We start from the raw sequence: 19,331 nt of genomic DNA, 5'->3' as shown, positions 1-19,331 counted from the left end.
ATCGAGGCCCCATCATTCCCCCAGAACCATGCCAGATGGTGGGGTCAAAATGGCAAATGATAATAATGGTCTCTGTTTCCTGGGGCTCCTAGTCCAGTGGGGAAGACAGAAAAACACTCGAACAATTACAGCACAGGACCCAAAAGGCCACACACTGGTAAGAGGGGTTGCAATGGGGACTAATAGGAAGCCTCTAGCTGGACCTGGATGGTCAGGAAAGCAACACTCAAGCCTAGATCTGAGTGAGGGTCAAGTGAGAAATAAAAAAAAAAAAGAAAAGAAAAGAAAGAAAAAGAAATGGCTGTAGATTTCTTTCATATCACCCTAACAGATTCCCCTGCATCCCTCAAAATCCCACTGCCTCGCCCAGCACCTTCCCTGACTCCCCAGAAGAGGTGGTCACTTCCTCATCTGTGCCATTTCTGTGTCTTACCTCTCTATCCTCTGCCTCTCTACTCCTAGCACTGTTACTAGCACTAGTCACTGTTAGACTGCTTTTTACCTTGTTTACTCTTTGGCCTCGCCCTTTCCTACCCTACTGTCCTCTCTTACTCGGCTGTCTCTTCCTCCAGGAAGCCTTCCACGACCTGCCCACCTCTCCCTTAGGCAGTCGTCATATGTGTTCCCACAGCACCTCAGATTTCTCTCAGAGCACTGGTCACACTGTGATTCACTCACTCATTCATTCATTCCATGAATGAGACATACTGAACGCCTTCTCTGATCTAGGCATGTGATCTGAATGGATAATCCACCAAGAAATAAGTCAGACTGAAGAAGCTCACCAGCAAACATAAATACAGGGTGTCCTCTGGGGGCACAAAGCCCAGAGATGTAATCTGTAGCCCAGAGCTATCCCCCCACCCCCTCCCCTGCACTCACTCACTGTGTGAGGCCAGGCAGTGGTGCTCTGGTGCATCTTCCCCCCCACCTTTCCTCCAGCACAGCGTCTGGCACATCTTCACGCAATCCACGAACGTGAGAATGAATGAGGGGTGCCAGCCTCCGTGCTTTATGAGGACGATCAAATCTGTCGTCGTGGTTCCTGGCCCCCTCAGAGCTCACAAACTAAGATGCACCAGCAGGGCCGGGACAAGCCAACCGCCCCTCCCAGGAAGGTGCTGAAAGGGAGGGTGACTGCTCCGCTCCTCTCCTTTGGTCCCGGGAATGATGTGACAGTAACAAAGGCACAGACAGCCGCTTCCAGAACTGTGTCTCGGGACCAGTCCTGTCTCCTCTCTTCAGCCAGTGGTTACACGTATCTGCTTTGCCATATCTGCCGAGCAGGCTGCACTTTCTGCCCAGCAAGGGCTGAAGGACAGAGCAGCATTGAGCAGCATGGGGATGCTTGGGAGGGAAGGGGAGTGAGCGACCAGAAAGAAAAACGACAAAGTCCCACGGAAAACTTGTTTCCAGTCACCATAAGCAGAGCCCCGCCAGCACCTTCCATCCTTCTGCTTCCTCCTGCACAGCCTGAAGGGAGCCCCATGGCTAGGCCGTCAGCTCTAGCTCAGCTACTGCTCGTTTTCTATAATTACATGTTGGGTAGCCTCTTCCCCCTTCCCATTTTAATTAGTCGTCAGATGTAAAATGACCACTGATGGTATTTTCTGCTTTGCTCTTCGGGAGGTTTTGCATATTTTTGTCATCCAGGTGTTAGTATGACGCTCTTATTTGTAGATGAGCCTGGGGCTCTCTGATCCTCCAACATTTGGGGGAAAATGTAAAGGAGAGTATATTAAAAGGACAAAGGGACATATTTCTCCTCTGGAGGAAAAGTGTTGTCGATTAGGCAAACTGAGGGAGCAAGAAATGAACACCCACCAAGGTCACCAGACTCTGCGTGTACCTCACACTGTAGAAAAGCCTGGGAGACAGTCATTTTTTTTTTTTTTTAATTTAAAAAAAATTTTTTTTTAACGTTTATTTATTTTTTTGGGACAGAGAGAGACAGAGCATGAACGGGGGAGGGGCAGAGAGAGAGGGAGACACAGAATCAGAAACAGGGTCCAGGCTCTGAGCCATCAGCCCAGAGCCCGACGCGGGGCTCGAACTCACGGACCGCGAGATCGTGACCTGGCTGAAGTCGGACGCTTAACCGACTGCGCCACCCAGGCGCCCCGAGACAGTCATTTTTAACCTTGGCCGCCAAAGGCATAGAAAAACTCAGAAAAGCAAAAATAAGGGTGGGGGAGGGTTTTCCAGTTCCAAGGATTTGTCTGAACTCGGAGCAGAGGAACACAGTGCTTTTTACGCAAGGGTCCTTTAAATTTCCTTTGGGCATCTGCATTCTGTAGATTTAACCAGCTTCAGGGCTGGTTCTTGGTTGACTGGATTCCTTCAGTAATTGGTTCAGGGAGGGATACATACGCCAGCTGGAACCAATATTTATAGGAGGCTTGGGGCTGCTACAGCCATCTTGTCGCTCTGAGGGCAGCCTGAGAATGAGACCTCCAGCGTGCAGAGTTCACAGTCTGATCCCTGGATCAGGCCATTAAAGTGTCCACTGCCCACACGAGCCTAGAATTTTCTGTTTTGGCTTAAGCTGAGGTTTTCACTTTGCTTTGGCCGAGTTTTCTGTTCACTTATTCAAGAAGGCTTCTGACGGATTCACACTCAACAGATGTAAAAGGAGTTGGGATTTTATTCCTAATTTCATCCAGCTGAGGCCTCTAAGGCATAGGTATGAAATGCCACGCATTTCCCCTCCTGTGTGGACCCACAGCCGGTCACCCCTTCAGGCATGTGTGCCTCCCTCCAAGGGCTCCCCTCAGCCCCACACTCTCTTAATCTGAGCACCCCATTCCACAGAAGGTCAGCACCCCAACGGATGGGTCCCTCGAATTCTAGCCTCACAATTAGAGGAACTCAACTTTGCTGATTGAAATTCGGAAACTTTCTCAAACTTCCATTTGGGTTTTTATGGTTTAAGAAAATAGTCTTATAAGTGTTATCTTTATAAAATTCGTGTACAGGGCAAATGCCAGGTAAACAACACAAATAGACTTGCATGTACATAAGGTGTGCCTTCGTCAGGCTTCTTCTTAGAGTAGAGGAAACACAGGCAGGACTAGCTGACGTCTTTAGGGCAATGTGCCCAGGAGGTTAAATCGGGAGTTAGGAGCTTCCTTCAGGGCATCCAGGGGAACACAAAAGGTCTGCACTCACTTGTATTCTTACTTGGAAATCTCTTCCAGGGAGAGCGCACTGGGTCATGGGCCATGAGATGTGCATTCTGGCCCCCATGCTGTCTGTGGAGCTGTGATTGCCTGCCCTGAGTGATTCCCAGAGTCATTCCGACACCCCCATTCTCTAGTTCTACAGTAGACGGTGGGCATTTTCACCCAGCTGCCACTCTGGAGTCATGCGGAACTTGATCACTGCCCACATCATGACTGTCAGAGCTAGAATGAGCCTCCCATGTCTGGTCCAGCCATTCACTTCTCGAGGAGGAACCTGAGGCCGGGAAGAGGCTGTGGGCACTTGGAGGCTGCGGGTGGAGAAGAAGTAAGGATCAGGTGGCTGGTGGCCGGGCCAGAGGCAGGAGGTGTGGGCTCTGCTGTCTCTACCACTGGACTTGGACAAGACATTTCCCCTCTTTCTGATGAGGGAGCCTAAGGCAAGTTACCCGTGCTGCCATTGCCTGTCCCCCCAGGTGGGATATGTGTGACATTCCCCGGGCACTCCTGGCTGCCCAAGAACAAAGGAAAGGGAAAAACAAATGGTTAACTGATGGAGATCACAGTCATACGGGACAGGAGTCTCCATCAGTTCACAAATATCTTAGTAAATTACAAGAAAAAGGCCATTTTATCAGTAGCCTAATCTTCAGAAACCTATAAACTCAGTTTCCTGGAGCTCCGACATCACCCTCCCCTCTGGAGTGATGTGGGGATCAAAGACAAGAAGGAAATGGTAGGTCAGATTAAACTTCCTTATAACCTGCAGCTCACTGACAAATACTTGAGGCAAATACAGACTGAACCATTTCTCCAGGAACCCCCTACTGTCCTAATGTTAATGCCTGACTAGAGGGAAAACAACTTTAGCTTGACAAGAGCAAGGCCTCCAGTATCTTAGGAGTCTTCTTTGACATATCAAAGTCCCTCTGGAGCCCTTCCTCTTGCCCTTACCTCCCTCAACTCCATAGTATATAACCAGTCACTCCTCACAATTCCAGTGCAGCTCTTCCTGCCTGTGGGTCCTCTCCCCGTGCTTTAATAAAATCCCCTTGTTGCAACAAAGATGTCTCAAGAATTCTTTCTTGGCCATCAACTCCAGACCCCCACCACTCCAAACTCCCATCATTCCTGCCTCTGTTTTTCTCATCTGTACAGGGGGTGGTGACTGCAAGGACTAATGACCCCTCTCATATGTGTGAGACCCTGTGTATAATTATCAGTTCCAGCAAACGGCCTGCATCTGGGTCTCTGGAGGACCTTCTCTCCCCTGCTACCTGACGGTTGTACAAAGACTGGCTTCATTTGTCAATCATAGGTTAGGAAGTGAGGGCCACTCATCCTTGTTAAAGTGGGGGGTGAAGATGGGGTTGTTAGAGACTCCTTTGTTTTCTCTTCCCAAGCTCTTCCCTGGCCCCAGCTCTGAGGCAGCTGCTCTCTCCGGCTGGCTCTATCTTAGCTCCTAATACACTCTAGGAGGGAAGGCAAAGGCACATGGCCCGCAGTCACTGGCCATTCACAGTATAAGCAGGTTCTCAGCAAACCTTATGCATTTAATTGATGAAAGTAGGAAATGAGGAAGAAATACTCTAAAACAATCTCGTACAAGTACAAATGCCTGCTCAGTTTTAATGTGCAGGCACCACGGCAGTTATTCAAGGTAGACTTTCCAGCCCCAGATTCTCTTGTCGTATGTTTGTTATCCACGCAGTGTTTCAATTTTGTGGGTATTTTGGTCTTAAGATAACTCACTGTGTCAGGAAGAAAAATTGGTAAACTCTCTAAGGGAAGAAACTGTACTTTTTAAATTGTTTCTCAAGTGTCTTAGAGGTACTTCATAAATATTTGTTGTTGTGTTGTTATAATAATAGGCAAAGTGGCTCGTTTACACGGGCCTTGCTACAAGAATGAGATTCACGAAGGGTGTCACAAAAATAATGCCATCCATGTTAAATATTTAATGTCATCTTCTCCTAGTGTCAGAATATTTAGTTCAGTGAGAGCATCTCTCAGGCAGAGGCAGACAGGCCAGTACATTCTGCACATATGCAACACATTAAAAAGAAGCCCACAAGGTTTATTCTTACGACTCACCACTTTTGCTCTGGAAGGTTGCCCTGATCAGGGAAGGGCATAAGGCAAGACAGGCCCAGGTGGCGGGTGCTGAATGGAAGGGAAGGCGAGCTCAATCTGGGCAGATTCTCCTCTGGGAGCCTGCCGGTCAGGTGGAGATGCCTCAGGCCAGCTCCAGGGGCTAGCAGGAGGGGGTCACAGATGCTGGCTCCTGGCTCACCAGTCCCAGGTCATACCCGTCTCAGTCTCCTTCCACCTGGTTGGGGCAATGGCTTCCAACCCTGTCACCGTCTCAGAATCATTAGTGAGGCCTTTTAAAAACATCTGCAGCCGGAGCGGGCCTCAGGAGCTTCTCACTCCAGAGGTCTGGATAGAGACTGGCTACCTGCATTTTTTAAAGCACCACACATAATTCTGATGTGCGGTCACAGTGGAGAAGAAACACCTCTTGAGAGAGTCAGTGTAGGCTCTCCAAGGTGTTAAATATTTTACTCTAGGAGAATGAAGTGTGAAGGGCTGCCTAAAGAACACAAAACATGCTGAAGGTAGAGGCAGTTTGCACCGCCCTGTAAGTTACAGCCTCAAGGCTTGTGTAAAACAGGGCCCTGGAGGCATAGGGTGTTCCTTTTCACTACTTACACCCAGACCTAACCCTGTCTGGTAGCACTACAGAAAACGTCCTTCCTGACCAGAGAACAGCCCAGACCTCCTGTGGGATGATGGTATTATTATTATTTTTTAAGTTTATCTATTTTGAGAGAGAGAGAGAGAGCATGACAGTGCGAGTAAGGGCAGAGAGGGAGAGAGAGAGAATCCCAGGCAGGCTCCGTGCAGAGGCCAATGAGAGGCTCTATGACTGCGATCATGACTTGAGCCGAAATCAAGAGTCAGATGGTTAACCGACTGAGCCACCCGGGCGCCCAGGATGATGGTATTCTATAGGTATAGCTATTCTATGAGCAGGTGACCACATATCCCCCCATCTGTGTTCCCTCATCTCCCTATATCATGTGTCACTTCCTGGAAATATCTGGCCGCTTGGCTTGCCACACACACCTGTGTGATGTTTTAAAAAACCAGCAAAAGGTTTTCATTAGTCAGGGTTCTCTAGGGAAACTGAATCTTATAATTTTTTTTATACAATTCCTTATTATACACCTTTTTATATGTAAATATTTATATAATTAGACTAAAATATAAAATCTCTCTCTATATAGACTTGTGTATCTAGATATATATACCTATCCATCTCAAGAGACATACATATATAGATTTACTCTAAGGAACTGGCTCACATTATTGGAAGGCTGAGAAGTCCCAAGATCTGGCATCTGCAAGCCGGAGACCCAAGAGAACTGCTGTGTAGATTCAGTCCAAGTCTGGAGGCCTGAGAACCGGAAGAGCCCATGGTTTCAGTTCTAGTCCAAAAGCCAGCAGGCTTGAGAGCAGAGAAGAAACAGTATTTCAGTTTAAGTCCAAAGGTCTGAAACGTCTGCTGTTCCAGCTCAAAGCACTCAGGCGGGAGGAGCTCCCCTCCTCCAAGGACGGTCAGCCTTTTTGTACTATTCAGGCTTCAATTGACTGAATGAGGACCACCCAACCCACATTCAGCAGGGCCATCCAGGGCCATCCGGCTTTACTTAGTCTACCAATTCAAATGTTAATCCCACCCTGGGGCGCCTGGGTGGCTCAGTCGGTTGAGCGTCCGACTTCGGCTCAGGTCATGATCTCACTGTCGGTGAGTTCGAGCCCCGCGTCGTGCTCTGTGCTGACTGCTCGGAGCCTGGAGCCTGTTTCAGATTCTGTGTCTCCCTCTCTCTCTGACCCTCCCCCGTTCATGCTCTGTCTCTCTGTGTCTCAAAACTAAATAAACGTTAAAAAAATTAAAAAAAAAATGTTAATCCCACCCAAAAACACCCTCAGGACACTCCCCAGATTAACGTTTGACTACAAATCCGGGCACCCTGTGGCCCCGGGCAAGCTGACAAATAAAATGAACCATCACAAGCCTTTTTTCTTGCAAACATCTTATCTGGAGGGAAGCAAGTATATCCCAGAGTACACAGTGCAGGGTCAAGTCAGCCTCTTTCAAGCACCTGTAGGAGCAGCTACCCACTATGGTGTGTCACTTCCCATGGCATCAGTCAGACAGGCCTCTGCTTCTAATGTGAGACCGTGTGGGGTAACTCAGAGTGTGGGCAGATACCCTTCTAACTGTTGATACAGCTCTGAGCCCCACCCCAGGCTGGACTCCATGTCACTGTATATGCAGCACATTCCCTGGCCCCTAACCCACTCTGGGACAATCCTCAACATTGGACCTTTCTGTGTCCTCTCCCCACTTGCCGCCTCCCACTTCCACTTGGCCTTCGCTGTTTCGGCATTGATACGCTGCGGGAAAAAACCCAAAGAACTGGGCTGGCTGGTCCTCAGCGATTCGTGATTTCTAACTTCAGCTGGATCTTCACTATCACCCCGTGTGCTTTTTGCCATTACTTAGCCAATGATCCATCTATCTTGTCAGCCGTTCAATAAACACTGTTGATCGCCTGCTACTTGCCAGATATTGTGTTCTGCTAAAGATACAACAAGGGTACAGGAAAAAACAGAGTTGGTCCCTGCTCTCAGGGAGCATACAGCCTGGCAGACTCTAGAAGGCAGATGCCCTAAATCTGCCCCAAAAGGCCAGTCCTCTGTATTCGCAGGTGACCTCAATGACAAGCACAGGTTTGCCTTGCTAGAAGTTCCTGGGTCTCTGTTTGCAGCCCAGAGCTCCTTCCATCACTCGTTATGCCCTCTGGATCTCTGAAACCAGAAGCTGAAGGGCTCAGGGTGCTAGGGTGGCTCGGTCAGTTACGCGTCCAGCTTCGGCTCAGGTCATGATCTTGCAGTTCATAAGTTTGAGCCCTGCATAGAGCTCTGAGCTGATGGTGTGGAGCCTGCTTGGGATTCTTTCTCTCTCCCCGCCCCCCCCCCCCTCACTTGCACTTTCTCTGAGTAAATAGATAACACTTAAAAAATAAATAAATACATTGAAGGTCTCTCTGGTCACCGCCCCCACAATGCTCCTGCTTCTTCGAGCCCTCCTTCCTCTTACTGTTCCTTCTGCATTTCTCCCTTCTGAGATTTTAGCTCGTCTACCTTGATTCCCCATCCGGGAACCCTAGCAACCTTCCCTGCTCAGGGAGACTTCTCATTCTGCATTCCCAAGTTGCCAAATCCTGTTTATTCTTCTTCCTAAATAATTCTATCCTTTCTGTGTATCTTTAATGCTTCCTCTAGTACTGCCTCATCACTTGACTCCTAATTCCACTCCTTGTCTCCAGTCTCAACCCTTTCCCTCAAGCCAGCCTTCATATCGCTGTCAGAAACAAGCCTACTACACTGGACGATGTCCTGCTCTTGATCCAAGTGCTTAAGTGCCTTTTCACAGCTAGAATAGGATTTTCAAACTTTCTGGGTGTTTTGGGTTTTTCTGGCAGAAGGATCTTTCCTGCCCACCTCCTTCAAAATGGAATCTGAAGCCCTACAGAGAAATGAGCTATTAAGCCATGAAAAGACATGGAGGAACCGTAAACGCATACTGCTAAGTGATGAAGCCAATATGAAAAGGCTACATACTGCGTGATGTCCATACTCTATGAAATTCTGGAAAACACGAAACTATGGAGATAGTAGAAGAATCAGTGGTTGCCAGGGGTGAGGGGGAGGGAGAGATAAATAGGCAGAGCACAGAGGAGTTTTAGGGCAGTGAGATTACCTGTATGATACTATAATGAGGATTATACATTAGTATACATTTGTCTAAACCCACAAACTACAGTTTGGGTGATACTGACGTGTCAACGTAGGACTGTCACAAAGGTGACACTCTGGTATGGGATGTTGATAGTGGGGCAGGCAGTGTATATGTAGGGCAAGGGGAGCCATCTATCCTTTCTACTCAATTTTGCAGTGAACCCAGAATTGCTCTAAAACATACAGTCATTGGGGCACGTGGGTGGCTCAGTCAGTTGAGCATCTGGTTTGGATCATGATCCCAGGGTTGTGGGATCAAGCTCCACATTGGGATCAGTGCTGAGTATGGAGCCTGCTTAAGATTCTCTCCTCTCTCCCTCTACCTCTCCCCCCCACTCATATGCTCTGTCTCTAAAACAAAAAAAATACAATAAAATAAAAAATAAAAGATGGTCATTTATTACACATTGCATTAACATTTTTTAATTTATAGGTGGCTCAGTCAGTTAAATGTCTGACTTTGGCTCAGGTCATGATCTCGAAGTCCATGAGTTCGAGCCCCGCGTCGGGCTCTGTGCTGACAGCTCAGAGCCTGGAGCCTGCTTCCGATTCTGTGTCTCCCTCTCTCTCTGCCCCTCTCCTGCTCACTCTCTCTTTCTCTCTCTCAAAAATAAACAATTTTAATTTACATTTAAAATATAAATTTACTTTAAAACGTTTACATTTAAATTTACATTAAAATTTGTTCTATTTATCTTTACCTTTAGAAAAAGTGGAGCTCCTTTGATAAAGGCTGTGGCAATGGAAGAAAAAGGGTGGAGTGAGATGGAGCCCTGTCTGTGTCTCACCCCCAAGCGTTCCCTTGTGACCTGGGGACCTCAGGACTTGGAGGAACACCAGAGATGCAGAAGACATGAGCTAAATGACTTAGCAAGGTAAACAAGGGCTCTCATGGTCAGGCCTGGCTTTCCTTCCAGGCACATTCCTCGTGGTTCCCTGACACCCTGCCTTCACAATATTCTACACAAACACTAGCGTTTCCCCAAGCGCCTCCCGCTCCACGGGGTCTCCCTCCAGGCTCGTGCTTCTCCCTCTGTCTTGAATCCTTTGCCCTTTCTCCACTTGGTGATTTCCTGCAAGTCTCAACTCTATAGCAGCACCTTCTCTGTGAAGTTCTCCCCAAGTTCTTCAGGAGACTTTCCTCAGGCTTGGTTCATCTTATCCTGGCATCTGGCAAACGTAGTGTCTGTTTCCACACGCCTAACTCCTACTGTGTGAGCCATGTGAGAGCAGGATCCTTGCTATCCCCTATAACCAGCAAAATGTCTGGTTTCCTAAGCGTTTGCTGAGAATGAATGAGTAAACGAATGAACAAATGAATGAGTGAATACATCAACTCGACTCTTCCTGTCTCAGAAGATGATCCCACATTCTAGGAGATGATTTTCACTCACTCCTTGGTAGATTTACTTTTTTCGCCACAAGATTCTTTGACGTTGGGGCTTGATAGCACTGGTCAATGTATTTACAAACCAGGCCAGCCATCAGCAACCCATAGATGGGTTTGGCCGCTTCATTTCTTCCCACATTTCAATAGCTGGCAGAGCCATGGGCCTTCAGAGGTGCCTTCAGTTTATCCTTAAGTGATTTCACCTTTCTGTTCCCATTTACACATGTTCTTAGTTTATGAAAAGGAAGCTTGCCAGCCTGTCCTCTGGTAGAACAGAAAGTCAGGACTGTTAGCTTTAACTATGACCTTTAGAATATTTCGATAAAAGACAACTGTAATGGTGTGATTGCTTGGTACATTTATGTATCTACTTATTTTTATTTTCTTTTGAGAGAGAGACAGCACACGTGAGTGCCTGCGGGAGGGGCAGAGGGAGAATCTTAAGCATGCTCCATGCCCCGTGCGGAGTCTGACCTGGGGATCAATCTTACAACCACGAGATCATGACCTGAGCCAAAATCACGAGTCGAATGCTTAGCCCCTGCTTGGTACATTTGATACCTAATTTCCAAAGCCTCAGTTGAACATGGGCTGTAACTGAGCAGACATCCTGAGCCTGCAGCAGTAAAACTGGCTCCTCCTGGATTTGAGACCTGGGGTCTGCAGAGCCAGATAGATTATCTAAGCCTGGTGCATATTCCTTTCTATGATGTTTTCCGTCTTCTCTGGCTTACAGAGGCCCTTAGAAAAGCGCTCAAAAAAATGCTCATTCAACCAAACGTTTTACCTGTTTTGAATGAAGTCAGTCCCATGAACTTCTTTGTTTCCTCCTATTTTTCATGCAATGTCTTATCACAAGTGTTTAGGCTCTCAGAAAAACGTAAAGCTCTAATCAGGACTTGCTACACCTGAATCAGAGTTCTGTTTCAAAGTTCACCAAAATACCAATAGCACACACACACACTGGGTTTTTTAAAAACTACAGTCTGCCCTCTGGAGACTCATTTCCATGTGGCCCTTCAGAAACACCTGAATTTTTTTTTATAACTTGAAGGGCTTTGGCTTGAGTTTTCTATGTACTTTTGACTAACTTACTTTCCGCCATAGATACGGACTCTATGAGATCATTGGTCTATGATTTTTTCACTATATTTCTTAATTTATATTTATAGGTAATTTCTTTCAAAAACAAATAGTGAATAATTATTTACCATAAAGCACATTCTTAAAAAGACTAAGTTCAGACTATCTCTGATAATGAACCTCCAGAGTCTTTCAAAGACAAGTAAATGACAACAAGATCAGAGCCATAAATTAAGCAAGTGTCAAACTTCCTTTGACTTACAGTAATCGAAGACCACCCTCACCACCCAAATCATATCATTAGGGAGAATCAGAAAAACTTGGGCATCGATAGCCTTCAATATCTTTGAAATACAGTAAAAGGAGGCAGAATTGCCACTACCTTTAATTCATTCACTACCATCCCCTCCCTGGTCCCCACACTCTCGTTCAACAGGGGCCAAGAAATCCTTCCAATGCTTTCTTGGTGCCTGCTCACCACTTTGAATCCCACATCACCAGGCCCCAATGTTGTAGCTGCTTAGCCACCCCTAGTCATTCTCTCCTGGCTCTGAAAATTTTAGCTCTGGCTCAGTGTCCCTCTCTTCAATATTAATTTTGTCATACTTTAGAGTGATTTCAGGGACTTCAAAGATAATTCTTCCCTGCGCCTTTATCTCTCGGTTTCTTGACCTCCTCCTCTCCACCGATCTTGTCTTTTTTTTTTTAATTTTTTTTTTTTAACATTTATTTATTTTTGAGACAGAGAGAGACAGAGCATGAACGAGGGAGGTGATGAGAGAGAGGGAGACACAGAGTCGGAAGCTCAGAGCCATCAGCCCAGAGCCCAACGCGGGGCTTGAACTCACGGACCGCAAGATCGTGACCTGAGCCGAAGTCGGACGCTCAACCGACTGAGCCACCCAGGCGCCCCCTGATCTTGTCTTCAACACAACCTCAGCCACCCTCTGCCCATGGACACATCTTAGACTTGTTACTACCCAAACTGAATGTCCCAAACCTCAGTTTCAAGCATCCTCCTTTCTAACTGCCACTTTCTATCCTTCAAACTTACTGTCTCTACTGCTCTTATTCCAACAATGCTCTGGTTCTTCTGTTTGTACAATTCATCAATCCTCCCCATTTTCCATTGTCCTGCCATCTCCTCATTTACTTGTGGATCATAACCCTGGATTTAGTCCTCATTTTCCTCTCTGCTCAGTTTAAACTCTGAGGTCCACCATTATAATCACCCCTTTCCATAAACTCTCAGTTTCTTGGCTTCTCTTTTTCATATGCCCTTGAAAAACCCCATCTGAACACCTGAGTGTGGCTGCAGGAAAAACACCCAGCCACAGAGATGGTCTCACTTCTAATTTATTAGCATGAATCTCTAGCAGATCCTTAATGCCATCCAGCCACTCTGACGTATCCCTTGGTCCATACACCCTTCTGCTCTCCTGGATGTCCTCTTTCTCACCCGACTTTCAACACCTGCTTCCCATCATCACTAACAGCCGATGACCCTTGCTCCTGATTTGCACTGAGAATATAGAAGCAACAAAAGAACGTCTACGACATACCGCCAACCCACCCAGCAGCTTCAAAGCCCATGTACTCTGCCTGCTTTCAACTTACTCTCTTCTTGTGTCTTCAAGAAATCATTCTAGGTATTTTTCTCTCCTCTCCTACGTTATTTTTTTTTCCTTCTCAAAAGGATTTCCTTCTCAGCGTACAAATACGCTGTCATTTCTTCCATGTGTAAGAGCACTCTCTCTGACTGTGCCCGCCTATCCGTCTGCCTCTCCATTCTCTGCTTCCTTTTATAGACAGAGTCATGAAAAGCGTATCCACCAGCTATTTACTTCCCATGCTCTCTTCAATCATGCATGAGCTCTCCACCTCCCCAAAATGATCTTTTCAAAGTCATCAGTGACCGCGTTGCTGCTGTATGATTAATTCTTGGACCTCATCTTGCTTGACCTGTGAGCAGCATTTGATAGGGTTGGTCACTCCGTCCTCCTTTAAATAATTTCTTCAGCTGGATTCCAGGACTCTGCGTTCTCCTGGTTCTCTGCCTACTGCCCTGACTGCTTCTTTTCAGTTTTCTTGATTGGCTTTTGCTCATTTTCCTGATTTCTTAATGTTGGATTCCCCAGGTCTCGGACCCTGTGCTCTTGTGTTTCATCTATACTCAGTCCCATAGCGTTCTCATCCAGTCTTATGGCTTAAACAGCATCCGCGCGTTGATGACTTTCGAGTCATGCACGTGACCCATGCCTCTTCTCTAAAGTCCAGATTCATACACCCATTTACCTATTTGACCTTTTTGTCTTGGATATCTAACAGGTATCAGAAACAATACATCCCAAATCAATCTCCCTTCTCCCCCTCTCTAAATCTTTCCTCCTTCCTTCTCTCACATCTCATTTGCTGGTAGCTGCATCCTTTCCACTGTTCAAGCAAACCCTCCCACCCCCGTCATCTTTGCCTCTCCTCCTTTGTCCTCCACTCCACAAAGAATCAAAGAATCTGCCAGCCTCTATCTTCAAAGCAGAGCCGTAATCTGATCACTCGTCGGCACCTCCTCAGCTGCCATCATGGTCTAGACCCTCTTAGGTTACAAGGATAGTTCTCATGGTGTCAAAAGGTCCAAACACCAGGGCTGCTTTTTCTCATATGTGGGAGAAATCAGGAGGCCTTATTCCCTCCCCAAGTCTCATACTTACATTTCACCATTTCAGACTCATTCTCATGCTGTTACCATTGCCATCTCTAACTTAGTCTTGTTTAGATATCAACATTTTCTGGGAGGAATAATATATGTATTTACATATATACATTATTTATATATATTGCCCCAGAGTATTTAAGGTACATTATAAGAGTACACAAAGTACGTAACAATAGAAAAAAAATAAGCGAGTAAATTAGGCAAAGGGAAAAGAAGGACAGAAAAAAAATCCAGATGAAGCTACGGGCGGGTGAGCGTACAAATGCATACAATGAGGTTCTTCACCTTTGCTGAACGTGAGTAACGGGGAAGTTTCTTCCACGAAGGTGTGCTTTTATGATCAGATTTGTTTCTGCTTGATGGGCCCCATATGGCATCATGAGCACGGTGGCTCTTTGGGCCGAGAGAGGGAGACGGCTGTGTTGGGCAGGACAGGCTCAGAGGAGGAGGGGAGCGATGTTAGTCAGGAAGTCCCTCCTTACCTGAGACCGGGTCTCAACATAATCCTAGTCACTCCTTTAGTGTTCTCCCCAGTCTCCCACCTCCCGGGCCATCCCCACAGGATACGCCTGGTACTTACCAAGACCCAAGCAAGAAACTCTGAGTCCCGATTTTCCAAGATTCCTAGAATAAAAATAAAGCAACACACGGTCATGACTTTGTCAGGTGAAACTATTCACATTGAACTAGGAATACTGTATCTCCCTTTGGACATTGTTTTTGACTAGGGTTGTGGTAAAGACAGAACTGCAGGTGCAGGTTCGTGGTCCTGGGAAGAGTCTTTTGCCTCCATCTGGGTGCTGGGAGGCTCAAAATGTGCTCAGGCTCAGCACAAGATGAAAATGTCCCCCACTAAATGCAGCTTTTCAGGCCTGAATGATCTTCTTTACCCATTTGTTAACAAATCTATTTTCTCTCTCTCCTTCTAGAATGTGAGTTCCTTGAGGGCAAAATTTGTATTTTATTCACCATCCAGTCATTCGTTATTCATTTTTCATTTATCACCAGAACCTGACACACAGCATACCCTTAATAAATATTTGTTGGCTGAGTAACCAACAAACTGATTTCTAAAACAGAATATTATTACTAATGGTTGGGAATTATTAGAAGAATAAAATCAAAATGATCCTTTAGGCTATTTAAACTAACTTACAGATATCTCTTGACTTATGATGGGGTTATGTCCTGAGAAACCCAACCTAAGTTGGAAATATCATAAGTTGAAAATGCATGGACTTCACCTAACCCAGCAAACATCACAGCTTAGCCTAGCCTATCTTAAACATTCACAGAACACTTATGTTAGCCTATAATTGAGCAAAATCATCTAACGCAAAGTCTATTTTATAATAAAGTGTTGAGTATCTAATGTAACTTATTGACTACTGTACAGGGAGGAGGAGGAGGAAGGAGGAGGAGGAAGAAGAGGAGGAGGAGGAAGAGGAAGGAGGAGGAGGAGGAGGAGAAGGAGGAGGAGGAGGAGGAGGGTTGGACGGGTCTACAATGGTTGCAAGTATATTGGCTATTTACCCTCCTGATTGCAGGGCTGCCCGGGAGCTGCAGCCTCCTGCCCAGCATCATGAGACAGTATCCTAACATGTATTTCTAGCCTGGGAAAAGGTCCAAATTCAAAGTCAGAAGTATGGTTTCTACTGAATGCACATGCCTTTCACACCACCACAAAATCAAAAAAAAACCTTAAGTCAAACCATCATAAGTTGGGGGAGCCTCTCATGTCTTTATGAAAGGCTCCATAAAATTGCTACAAGGTCAGATAATGGGGCACCTGGGTGGCTCAGTCAGTTAAGCATCTAACTGTTGATTTTGGCTCTGGTCATGATCTCTCAGTTCACGGGATTGAGCCCTGCATCAGGCTTTGCGCTGACAATGCAGAGCCTGCTTGGGATTCTCTCTCTCCCTCTCTCTCTCCCTCCCCCTCTCTCTCCTCCTCCCCTTGCTTGTGCTCCTTCTCACACAAAATAAACAAACATTAAAAAAAAAAAAACCTTTTTTTTAAAGATCAGATAGTCCTTTTTAACTGATTATTTGTTCCTTCATCAATCCCTTTGATTTTCATCCCTAAAAGCTTATCAAAAAGAGGGGATATATTTTCACTCTCTAAATAGAGAACTAAGCACTCTAGTCTTCATTGTAAGGTATTCCGTGGAGAACCACACCCATCCCATCTTCCTGCCATTTCTGCCAAACAGCTGTCGTAGAAGAGATCAAATTCTCAGAGAATGCCTCACAGAACCTTGTATGGGTCTAATGTGAGGAGGTGAAGCTTAAATAATTGATCGTGGTAGAAAAGTACACCCCTTACTCTCTGATCAGATGCTCTTAGGAGAACACAATCCCCCAGCCCCTGCCCGTTTCTACCCCAAACAAGATAGCACAGACTTTTCCAACTGCCACATAGCTCAGTTCTGCTAAGTGCTCTCTTGATTCATCCACAGTTTGGCTTCTTTAGAGGCAGTAACTAGTGCTCTCATTTTTGCCTCTATTTCTTTCCCGTTTATTATTCCTGTCTATAAAATGCTGCCTAAGCAACACATTGAGTTTCATAGCGTAGTCCAAAGTGCATTATGCTGCAAGGAGTTGAAAGACCTGGGTCTGTGACCTATTGTTGAAATTAGCCAGGTAACCTCCGGGGTTCAATTTCTTCACTGGTAAAATGAAATATTAATGCCTGGGCCATTCATCTAGCATCACGTCTGTGGGATCGGAATGTGATGATGCATGCTAAGGTGTTGCAGAGCAGACAAATGCAAAGCATAATTATTTTTGGTGTTTTCGGACTCTGCACCCCCTCTCACAGACCTAGTGCTACATTTTCCCATTTGAAGTGGGTGAATCCACCTGGAAGGAAACTATTGCATAAACGAGTGTGTGAAAAACACTTTGAACAACTGAATAGGAGAAAAATAACTGAACTTCTCCCATGGAAATAGTTTGCGTAAGAAATGATCCTTGAGTAGTTTCTCAGAGAACCACAGGATGTAAAATCAGAAGATTTTTCTTTTAGTCTAAAAGTCTGATTTTAAAAGATAGAAATATAGAACCAAAGCTCTATAGTAGGGAGAATAAAAAAGACTACACCAAGACAAAAAAGTGTATATATATACATATATGCATATGTATATATACATGAAATAAATATTAAAAAATAAAATCATAAAAAATTTAAAAAAACATAAGTGCAGTCAACCCTTGAACGACACAGATTTGAACTGCATGGGTCCATCATACGTGGATTTTTTTTTTAAGTAAATACAGTACAGTACTACAAATATATTTTCTCTTCCTTATGATTTTCATAATAACATTTTCTCTCTAGCTCACCTTATTGTAAAGATACAGTATATCATACAAAAATATACAAAATATGTGTTGACTGCTTATGTTATCAGTAAGGCTTCCAGTCAATAATAGGCCATTAGCAGTCGGGGTTTTGGGGACTCAGAAATTATACACAGACTTTCAACTGCACAGGGGGTCTGTGCTCCTAACCTTCACATTGTTCAAGTGTCAACTCTATGTGTGTAACTAACAGTCTTCCAGGTGGAGATATTCAATACTGACGCCTCAGGAAGAACTTACTGAGAGGTCACCGCATTCCAAGTGATGTGCAGCTCATGGAGATACAGAGGGGAACCCATTCTGGCTTTCTACCTCCAGGGAGCTCTCTATCCTCTATCTTTTCCGAGGGGCACAGAGAAATATCCACGTAACTACCATATAGTGAGGTATGTCCTCCCTGGATGTCTTTGGAAGAATACGAAAGGGCTATCTCAGACCTGTATTCGCGTAACTATGTAGGTGTCTTGGGAAAAAAAATCTCAGTAAGAATTTCCACCTAATTTTAATCTTTCCATGATTCAGAAGACAAAAGGGAGTGCAGAAAACTATGCAGAGCAAGACACTGTTGTGACAAAATCAAAGAGGACAAGGTCCTGTCACTGGGTACTTACTGAACAACATCCCAGCACCAAGGTGGGGAGACCTGACCTATTTTCCTTATGACAGTGACTTAGGAAGATAATGATCACTCTGCTATGGGTTTGGAAGACCAAACTTGAGAAACGAGAATTGTCAGCAAAAAACAAACTGCAAAGTAGCAAGTACTAAATGTGGCCCATTTTCTTGCCATTGATGTTTAAACACCCAGGCCAGCTTTTCCAGAATGAAGGCCTTAGAATATTTTGCGCTATGTGAAAAGTTCCATGACAAATGTTGATCCAGAGGTGACAGATCACGCATTGATCTTTGGTGTTTTTATTTCCTTTAACTCTCTCTAAATGTCTTCGTTCTCTACAGGGAATGGTGATGAAACTCAGGTGATTGTTTTTCAAGTGAGAGACATTTTCTGTCTTTCACGGAGCCCTATCTGGTCTCTAAATCCACTGCCCTTACTGTGTCCAGGGGTGAGTCTCTGTGAGACTCCTACCTTGTAAGACATTCTTAACACGTGATGATACTTCTCGTTCTGTAGATGTAGAAGGTGGGAGGAACCAGCTCCCTCCGGTTCAGCTCACAGAATTCCAACACAATTTCCGTGATCACGGAATGGAGATGTTGCAATTGTCCACGTATTCTGATCCATTTCAGCTCTGCTGGGTAATAGAAATCCAAACACTGGACCTATTTGATCTAATGAGTACAAATGATATTATCAAGGCTTGTTTGTGTGGCTATCACACCAGATAATGGTCAGGTTTACATACCGTGCTAGGCTGTAACAGATGCCACGGAATGTTCTTCACCCCACATACGGAGTTTTCATAACGACTTCGTGATCTTGCATGACTTTATGCAACAGAACAGCTTTACAGAATTTCATTTTATTTTCTAATTCCTCAGCGTTCGCACAATTGAGGCTACATAAACATTCTGTGAACACATCCAATTTCTAATTAGATTGAATTTCTTTCCCTTTTGATTCAAAATAGTCTCACTGCACTGGTTTACCTATTTTATCTGTGTCAGATATGCCAGAAGGAAGACTCACCGTGTCCATTTTTAGTATCTGCTCCTGTTCAACTCAAAATAAAAGCGCCTCTTTCCCAGGTGAACCTGGGCCGCTCTGCTGCTA

General features: G+C 45.3%; 1 protein-coding gene across 5 annotated transcripts in view; it reads right to left on the bottom strand.

Annotated features, from left to right (window-relative positions):
- The window catches only part of KCNAB1 (potassium voltage-gated channel subfamily A regulatory beta subunit 1), a 412,519-nt gene that overhangs the window by 106,363 nt on the left and 286,825 nt on the right, over positions 1-19,331 (bottom strand). For all 5 annotated transcript variants that reach the window (XM_040480573.1, XM_040480570.1, XM_040480571.1 and 2 more), the window contains exon 2: positions 14,817-14,860. In XM_040480573.1, the coding sequence (XP_040336507.1) occupies positions 14,817-14,860 (44 nt within the window). The remainder of the gene's footprint in view (positions 1-14,816; positions 14,861-19,331) is intronic.

This window comes from Herpailurus yagouaroundi, unplaced genomic scaffold (genome assembly GCF_014898765.1).
Source record: "Herpailurus yagouaroundi ecotype Mexico unplaced genomic scaffold, PumYag 159, whole genome shotgun sequence".
NCBI lineage: Eukaryota > Metazoa > Chordata > Mammalia > Carnivora > Felidae > Herpailurus > Herpailurus yagouaroundi.
This window is presented reverse-complemented; position numbering and strand designations above follow the sequence as displayed.